This window comes from Trachypithecus francoisi, unplaced genomic scaffold (genome assembly GCF_009764315.1).
Source record: "Trachypithecus francoisi isolate TF-2019V2 unplaced genomic scaffold, Tfra_2.0 Lachesis_group3, whole genome shotgun sequence".
In the NCBI taxonomy this organism is placed as follows: domain Eukaryota; kingdom Metazoa; phylum Chordata; class Mammalia; order Primates; family Cercopithecidae; genus Trachypithecus; species Trachypithecus francoisi.
In genome coordinates, this window is record NW_022681468.1 from 157,758,166 (window position 1) to 157,767,943 (window position 9,778).

At 43.5% G+C, this 9,778-nt stretch overlaps 1 protein-coding gene across 4 annotated transcripts in view; it reads right to left on the reverse strand.

The window, feature by feature from the left end:
• The window catches only part of LOC117070937 (neuroendocrine protein 7B2), a 56,881-nt gene extending 47,370 nt beyond the window's left edge, over nucleotides 1–9,511 (reverse strand). For all 4 annotated transcript variants that reach the window (XM_033190700.1, XM_033190699.1, XM_033190702.1 and 1 more), the window contains exons 1-2: nucleotides 9,289–9,511; nucleotides 7,319–7,551 (exon numbers count right to left, since the gene is read on the reverse strand). In XM_033190700.1, the coding sequence (XP_033046591.1) occupies nucleotides 7,319–7,544 (226 nt within the window). In that variant the 5' untranslated portion in view covers nucleotides 7,545–7,551; nucleotides 9,289–9,511. The remainder of the gene's footprint in view (nucleotides 1–7,318; nucleotides 7,552–9,288) is intronic.
• Nucleotides 9,512–9,778: the final 267 nt, after the last annotated feature.

Below are 9,778 nucleotides of genomic sequence, written 5' to 3' on the forward strand. Positions count from 1 at the left end.
CACCACAACCTCTACCTTTTGAGTTCAAGCGATTCTCCTGCCTCAGCCTCCCGAGCAGCTGGGATGACAGGTGCCCGCCACCATACCCAGCTAATTTTTTGTATATTTAGTAGAAATGGGGTTTCACCATGTTGGCCAGGCTGGTCTCGAACTTCGGACCTCAGGTGATCTGCCCGCCTTGGCCTCCCAAATTGTTGGGATTACAGGTGTGAGCCATTGCGCCTGGCAGAACATGGGTATTTTAATGTTTGACAATATAGATTTAAAATTATTCAGAGCCATCAAATGTGAACGTTTATACATTTCTATCTTAATGGCTAGATATCTGGTGTTATCACAGTGCTAGATATCTGGTGGTCTAGAACTGTGGGGAAAATGAACAGCTGGCACTGAGGAGCCATCTTTTACCTGAGGCTGTTTTTTTTTGTTTGTTTGTTTGTTTGTTTTTTTGAGACGGAGTCTCGCTCTGTCGCCCAGGCTGGAGTGCAGTGGCCGGATCTCAGCTCACTGCAAGCTCCGCCTCCCGGGTTTACGCCATTCTCCTGCCTCAGCCTCCGAGTAGCTGGGACTACAGGCGCCCGCCACCTCGCCCGGCTAGTTTTTGTATTTTTTAGTAGAGACGGGGTTTCACCGTGTTAGCCAGGATGGTCTCCATCTCCTGACCTCGTGATCCGCCCGTCTCGGCCTCCCAAAGTGCTGGGATTACAGGCTTGAGCCACCGCGCCCGGCTCTGAGGCTGTTAATGTTCTGAAAACGAAAGCACATTTTCTGGTTGGATTCATCCAAGGCCATCCAAGGCCATCATCAGTGTCAGCTGGCACAACCAGTTCTGACTCCCAAGAGCTCCCATTTCACAGCACATGGTTCTCTGAAGCAGTCCCTTGGACAGCTGGTGGCTTTATTTGTTTCTGGGGATAATACAACAACAGTAGCCATTTAGCTATGTCTTGGAGACCAGTGAGCAACCGTGGGCTTGGGAGAATATGGTTACTGCTGAAATACATGGTGCACTGAAGCATATCTGAACTGTATTGCTAACTGATGAGTAATCAAAAATAAGATCGGGGCGCCGGGTGCGGTGCCTCAGGCCTGTAATCCCAGCACTTCGGGTGGCCGACGTAGAGAGATCACGAGGTCAGGAGATCGAGACCATCCTGGCTAATACAGTGAAACCCCGTCTCTACTAAAAATACGAAAAAAAAATTAGCCAGGCGTGGTGGCGGGAGCCTGTAGTCCCAGCTACTCGGGAGGCTGAAGCAGGAGAATGGTGTGAACCCAGAAGGCAGAGCTTGTGGTGAGCGGAGATCGCGCCACTACACTCCGGCCTGAGCGACAGTGCAAGACTCCGTCTCAAAAAAAGATAAATAAATAAATAAATAAATAAATAAGATCGGGGCAAGCCATTAAAGGTTGAAAACATGTTGTCGATAATCCATAAAGTGAGAGGAGGAAGGCCTGCAATTCAGTTGCTAACAGCACCCACTGATTACACGTAAGAGTGGGCTGGAAACTCCATTTTATTTTATTTTTATTTTTCAAACACCAACTCGAACCAGATAAGCCCATTTTATTTGGGCCCATTTTATTTGACAGAAGGAGGCTTAGAAAGTTGCCAAGATTATACATAGCTAGAAAATAGCATGGCCACGGCTTAACCCCAGTTATCTGCCATAAACATACACACTCTTTTCTTCATGTAATGCCAAGTAGGTCCCTGTTTGTCTTTGTGTTTCTATTTGCTTTGGACTAAGAATTTACACATTTGAAAGATGCTCCTTACCGAGCTGTTTTTAAGGCACCCATGGAGAAGTTAAACATAACCCCCAATCCTCTCTGGATGTTTTGGCAAATGCTTCTACCCCAGTGACCATTTAAAGCTATTAACGACCAGGAGGCTGGCTACCAGGGTTCAGGAATCCTCCAAAAGAAACTTCTAGTCTAGATGGCCCTCTGCTGGTTTAGTCCCAGGACTGCAAAAAGTCCTTCTAGCTCCTTGGGAGGCGCTGTACAAAGGATACAAACCTTGCACCACGGTGATCACAGTCACAGTCAATTCTAGATAACAGATATTTTTGCTCAGCACATTATCACTGAGCTCATGGCAAGAACTTCTAGGCAGAGATTTTTAAAAACACAGAATAGAAATGGAATATTTTCCTTGAACTAAAAGGAAGAAAGTCTTGACAGATCCAGATGTAAAACAGTATTTACATACTTATTGCCATTAGATATATTTATTTTCCCCAATATTATATATTAATTCCTCAAATATTTACTGAATGCTTACTATGTGCCTAGAATATATTGCAGTTAATAAACAGATATAGCCTCATGGAGCTTACATTCCAGTGGAGAGAGAAACAATAAGCAAGAAAACAAACAATGATTATAAATGACAAAAAATGCTATGGAGCTTAAAAAAAAAAAAAAGATACTGCAACAGAGAATGGAGGGGGGTGCTACTCAGACAGGGCAGTCAGGCAGGCCTCTCTGAGTGGGTGACTTTGAAACTTGCTACACAAGGAGTGGGAGGAACAACCTGTGTTGATAGCCTTGAGGTGGGCAGAGGCCGGTGTGACTCAGGGCCAGAATGCGTGGAACCAAGTCAGGGGTACAACTGACCGGAGCTGTGGATCCCCGTAGGTCATGGCAAGAAAGGTTATTTTTACTCAGGGTGCAATGGGAAGCCATCAGTGGAACTGTAACTATGGAGGTGGCACTAATATGGTTTAAACTTTTCAAGTTTAACTCTGCCCTTCCTGTGAAGAATAATTGAAAAGGGATCAAGAATAAAAGCAGGAAAATGAGTTAGGAGGCGATTTCAAAACTCCATGCTAGACACGATGGTATCTTGGACCAGGGTATTTGGAGTAGAGCTAGAGAGAAGCAGACAGGCAAATTGCACATGGATTTTAGAAATAAAAATGAAATAAATTACTTAAAATTGAGGCATGAAGAGTGATGGAGAAAATCAAGGATTACCGTAGGTATTTAGTTTGCATACATGGCTAAGCAGCGGCGCTACTCATTTAGCCAGAGAATACTGATATAGGCCGGGTGTGGTGGCTCAAGCCTGTAATCCCAGCACTTTGGGAGGCCGAGACGGGCGGATCACGAGGTCAGGAGATCGAGACCATCCTGGCTAACACTGTGAAACCCCGTCTCTACTAAAAAAAATACAAAAAACTAGCCGAGCGAGGTGGCGGGCGCCTGTAGTCCCAGCTACTCGGGAGGCTGAGGCAGGAGAATGGCGGGAACCCGGGAGGCGGAGCTTGCAGTGAGCTGAGATCCGGCCACTGCATTCCAGCCTGGGCGACAGAGCGAGACTCCGTCTCAAAAAAAAAAAAAAAAAAAAGACTGATATAAACAGGTTGGGAAGGTGGTGGTTTGAGAAATCAGGATTGAAACCTGGCAATTTAGCAATTAGTGTAAGCCTATGGATATACAAGAAAGAAGTGTGGGCTGAAATACAAACCCCGGATTCACGAGCCAAGAAATGGATTGAGAGTCAAGAGAATGAATGAGATCAAGTAGATAGAGAATTGAGGAAAATAAGAGAAGTGGACCCAGCACTGAGCCCTGGAGAACTTAACATTTAAAGGCCGCCAGAGAAAACTGTAAATGAAACTAACAAACAGGTAAAGGAAAAAAGGAAAGCCCAATACTTATTTGTTTATTTAAGGACTACATTTCCTTGCCCTGCTACTTTGCTGTTCACATTTATTTCCTCAGCACCTAAAACAGTGCCTGGCACTCAATAAATACTAGTTGGTTTGATGAATGAGTGGTGAGAACAGTGGGCTACAATGGACCAGGAGAGAATGAGAGGTGAAGAAGTACAATCAGCATGTGAGGAAAGGTTGCTGTGAAAGGCAGCAGAAAATTGGAACAGTAACTAGAAGGGATATGGAATCAAAGAAGAAAAAATTTTTTAATGGGATGTATGATACCTCCCTGACCTAACATTAATTTATACTGATACTATATTCCTATACTAAAAGACCAATTTATAATTCTATATTTGAGAGCAAATATACACATTTGTTAAAATCCATTGATCACACAATTAATTTATTAAAGTAGACATGATAGATATTTGTCTTCTATGTACCACGTGTTGGGCAGTGAACAACTCTGCCTGCAAGGAACTTAACCCCCAGTAATTATCTAAAGCGATGATGATGATGATGACTCGTTTAGAAGTGATTTCCTGGTAGTGCGGTTATCCATGCTAAAACTTTATTTTTGCTTCTCTGGACTGGAACATTACCTGCTTACAAGTAAGTGAATTTAAATCCTACCCCTAAGCTAAACGGAAGATTATAGGAGTTAAGTAACTTGCCCAAGGTCACATTAGTAATAAATGATGAAGGTGGCATTCAAATTCGGGTGTCTCTGACAATGGTTTGTGCTCATAGCACCATGTTAAATGTATTTGAAATTCACACCAGAATACGGTATTACTATACAATATAATACTATATTATGTATATTCTTTCTGTAACAATTAAAAATCAACTTCCCCAACTTGGTTCTTCATAATAAAATCCTAAAATCAATGTTGGAAGGGTATGGAAAATACTTCATGTGTCTGTCAAAGGGAATTAGCATCAGGGAGTGTGAGCAAAGATAATGCAAATAAATGGATGAGGTGAAACAATAACTAACTCACATGAATAAATGATCAGACCACCCAACAAGTTCAATGCCAAGGTTCCAGACTGGGAAAAACCCAGGCTTCTTATTTTGTTGTTTTTGCCCGAAGTATCTTTGGACTATTCTCTTTGTTAGTTTTCATCCTAGCTATAGTAGACAATTCTAGGACGACTCCCAAGATTCCCACCTGCTGGGAATATAATGAGTATCAGTCCCTCGTTATACGAAAAAGGTCATGGGATAGTCACTCCCAAGATCATATTACATTATAATCAGAAGACTAAAGAGATATTCTCCTTCCAGCTATGCGAAGGCATGTAGCTTACAACCTGAGGCGGCCTCTAGGAGCTGAGAGGGGCTTTGGTTGGCTGACAGCCAGCAAGAGAAAGGGAACTCAGTCCTACAATATAATTCAAATGGAATTCTGCCAGCAGCCTTAACAAGCTTGGAAGAGGACCCAAACCGCAGCCAAGACAACACCTCTGGTCAGCACCTGAACACTAACCCACACCAAACACCTGAGCAGTGGAAAACTCAAATAATAAATGAGTGCTGTGTAAAACTGCTAAATCTGTGGTAATTTATTATACAGTAATAGAAAACTAAAATTCAAGTCAGTATGCATCCCTTCCACAGACACTGACAGGGAAGACTGAAGATTACTATGTTAGCACATTATTCCAAGGGTAATAAGAGAAACCGAGTTTTTAATTCTGAATTGTCCTAATCCATGATCTTTCATGTCTCTATGTCTTTTCTTTATTTTTTTAGTTTTTGTGGGTACATAATAGTTGTACCTCCATGCCTTTACACTTATGGTTCCCTGATGAACTCTTACTCAAACTTCAAAACTCAGGTCAAATGTTGCTTCTTCAAAGCAGCATTTCCTTATAGCCACCCCATCCACTCCTGAGCAGACTAAATTACTCCTTTTTTGCTTCCACGACAGCAGCTTGTGTGTACATCTATCAAAACACCTGCTGGGGTGCACTGTCATCACTTTTGATGTGTATCCCCACTTCCCTCTCCACTCAGATTGTGAATCTTTAGGGCAGAGCTGCACCAGTCTCCTGCCTAGTGCCTGGTATACAGTGGGTACTAAATAGTTGGATAGTGGAGGGAATGGAGTCTCTGGATAAACATAGGCTTTTGATGTTTCTTTTTCAACACAGCTGATCAGGCCTCAGGTATTAGTGGAAACTCAGAGAGCCTTCTCCATGACAACAGCTTAGGTGAATAACCAAGCACTTCCTGCCTTAAAAAGGTAGCTATTTATTGTTTGTCTCCAAAGAGCTGGCCTGAAATATATAGGTGTGGTTGAAGTAACAGGTGACAGATGCTGAGAAGGATTGAGATTCTCCCCAAGAGGGATGACAGGAAGCTCTATCTGATTTGTTCTCATTCAAGCCATGTGCTAGGTTTGCATGCTTGCTGAGTCAACGCATTTGTGTTAATCCACTCCTGAAATCAGATGTCAACCTAAACAGACTACAATCTCACAGAATTAGTTTTACTCAATGGCTTAAAACTATGGGTAACAAAACAAAAATGAGAATCATCTATCAACAATATTCATGGCATTCACAGAACCCTGGGGCAGACAGCATTTTTAGAAAATCACAGACTCAGGCAAAATAGTGCATAATCAATCTGCAGGGAACAAACAGCATTTGTTTGGTATGTTTTTAGAGATAATTCTCATTTTCCTTCGGAACTACTCCATGGGCAAATCCTTGAACTATAAGGAAATGCTCCCTTGCATTCAACTGAAATTAACCATGCTACCTCTTTAGGATTCTGCCTTAGTGGAGAAGGAGATCATTAGAATCAGAGGATAAAAATCAAGGCATGGAAATAAGGCACCTGTCTAATGCTGCATCACCAGCTCATAGGCGCTAGATTCTCTTTATAAACAGATCATTAAACAACAAACAAATGAGGTACTGCTTACTAATACAAGTATTATGACCACATTGCCAGAAACTTGGAAAACTTCAGGGGGGAAATGGTCTTGCCACCTTAAAACAATTTAACTATTCTTAATTTATTATTTAATAAAATTGTTATATTCTTAAATATTTTCAAAAGCCTTCGGTGTAAACTCTTAATGTCAGTACCTCTTTTGTCTCCTCTCAGGTATACTGGAGTCATTCCTAGGAATCAAGTCAGATCCTGTAGGCTCTGCATTTTGAAGCTCTTTTACAAGTCCTGGCTGGCATTGGCTCAAAAGGCAGCTATCTGACGACACAATTTCAGTCAGATCAGCAGTGAGGAGAAAACATCAGGTCTGGGTTCTAACCTGTCTTTAGCAATAACACTAGATGCTCCTTCATTCATTCAACAAACATGAATTGAGCACCTATTGCGTACCAGATGTTGTGCTAGGGGCTAGGGCTACAACTGTCAATGAGATAGATAAGGTCCCACATCTCACAGGACTTACATTCTCATGTGGGTGTGTATAGGTAAGTATGTAGACACTGTGTGGAGGAAGAAAGGGAAAACCATGAGAAAGTAGAGTCTCTTAAAAATTCGCTTCCTCCTCTGAAAAAAAATGGGATAATAAAAGCATCTACTTATAAGGTTGTTGTGAGGAGAAGTGCGCAAATATATTATTTAAAATGCTCATGGAAACTTCAAGCCATCAGAACACAGTAAATACCTTCAATGCTCTGGGGGCCCACAAGATTCATGGCCTGGTGAGCTGGATATTCCACTCGGGGCCTGGCAATGCCCAATTGCTCCATAACGCCATGAAGCAGCCTCTGGATATCTGTTTCTGAGACCCTGTCAGGGGTCCGGGGGCTGTAGGCAAATGCTGGAGTCCATCCCGATGCCAGCCAAAACAGTAAGCCAGATAGCATGGTAGAGACCATCCTGGAGACCATTTTTAACCTGCAGATAAAAGACCAAATGTATACTGACTGGCTACAATCAGCAATTGTGATAATACAATTATAATGATGCAACTACTCCAGGCTGTGGTTCAAGGACCACAGGATGTAATTAAAAAATCCTTAGGAGGTTGCTTCTGTCTTAAGTTTCCATGCTAGGCAGAACATCATTGCAGAAAGGTATTAAAACAGTTGCAGGTATCCAATTCCCTCTGTTTGCATTCTTGGGAACGCTAGGCTGGAATGGCGGTTCTTACTCATAATTTTTATCCTCCTTGTAGCTCCCTGAAAGTTCTGCGTTACTCCTAACTTCATCACTCTCTCCCTCTCTTACTAAAACATAGAAACCAAACTTGCCTCAATTTTGAGAAAGAGATAGTGGCATCTTGAGTTTTCCCAGTCTCAGGGAAGAAAGGCTAACAGGAGGGAGTCAGGAAGGCACAAATGGTAACGAAGCTCAGGCAGGTTGGGAGTGGTGGCAGGAAAACATTTTAGTTTAGCAAACATCTAATACGTTTGAGATCCTGAAAGGAAGGAAAATGTTGCTTAGACCCTGCCCTGCAATCTGCTGGGGTAGTTTGAGGTATGTTTACTCAGCCACATGCTGAGAGATCATGGGCAAATCCCTGTTTCCTCCTCTGCAAAACGGAGATAATAAAAGCATTTACCTTATAGGGTTGTTGTGATACATGTTAAGAGTGTTTAGGACAATGCCAGGCACAGAATGAACCCTTATATTGCTATTATGTTGGTAACATTGCCTTACAGTTCTGGAGGTTAGAATTCAGGGAGGTAGTGGTGGTCAGAGGGAGAAAACTAGCCTGAGGGTCAGCCTGTCCTAAATGTTAGTTTCTATGGGTATGACTGCAAAACAAGGGAACATTATCCTTGCAGCTTGCCCGACAGCTGCTTAACCTGTTGGGATGGATGCTTCAGGCAGCAGCCTTGCAAATGCCTTTTTTTTTTTTACACCCTTGTTGCACTCACTGCAACCTCCACCTCCCGGGTTCAAGCGATTCTCCTACTTCATCCTTCCTACCTGGGATTACAGGCGCCCACAACCACACCCGGCTAATTTTTGTATTTTTAATAGAGGCGGGGTTTCACCATATTGGTCAGGCTGGTCTCGAACTCCTGACCTCAGGTGATCCACCCCTCCTCGGCCTTCCAAAGCGCTAGGATTACAGGCGTGAGTCACCATGCCCTGCGCAAATCCTCCTTCTAATCATTCTTCTACTGGGGATGGGGGATGGGGGATGGAGAGATGGGAGGCGGCAAAATTGTGCATTTCCCTTATTGAAACTAAAATTTTTATACCCTCCAATTTCTTTTTCTGCAAAAAAAAAAAAAAAAAAAAGGCCTATTTCTAGTCAGTAGATACAAATCCTCGCTCTCCAAAGAGCTGAGAGTAGCTGTTCTAACAGCAAAATCTGCAATTCTAATGGAAAAGGCTGGAGGCAGGCACGAGGCTCTCCATCTCCATCTTTCCCTTGCTCACTCTGAATGCAGTCTTTCACTTCCATTCCAGCAAAAGCCGCTCTGATTTGATAAACTGCCCAATCTCCTCCCTCAGTACTCCGTTCCCCTTACTGATAGCCAAACAGTCTAATCCCCGACCCATCCTTTGTCTGATCCCAGCCTCCACCTCGAGGATTTTAGCAGGACGCCCTCCCCCACTGGCGATACCAAATCTCGGGTTGGCAGCAGGCGGCCGAGTCGACATCAAAGCTGTACTCACCGAGGAGCAGCCCGAGGAGCCGACTGCGGTATGGGCCTTGGTGGGGGCCAGGCCAGGAGCGGGCGAACTGGAGAGCTCGTGCGTCACCTTCCTCCGCATCTTAGCTCCGCCCCGGCCCCTCCTCCAGCAGGTGGAAGTTGTCTCGCCAGGCCTCCCCAGACTGCATCCCAGATAAGTGTGCCTCTCACCAGGAGCCGCACAGCTCTTCAACCCACACATTCTTCATACAAACCTCTTGACTACATTTCCTCCAGCTCCATCGACCTCTGTGGAAGTCATTCACCTCCTTTCTCAATCTCAATTACAATGTGCCAGATCACCACTTATAGCACCCTTTTAATTTTGCCAACTTCTAGAACGTGTTTTTTTTGTTTTTAAAGTCTTTTAGCTTCAAGAGGGAAGAGGCAATGAATGGTAGAGGGACAGAAGATGAAGTCCTAAAAACTTTTACTGGTGGCTATGATAAGGTATACCCTGCTCTGAGGGGCCG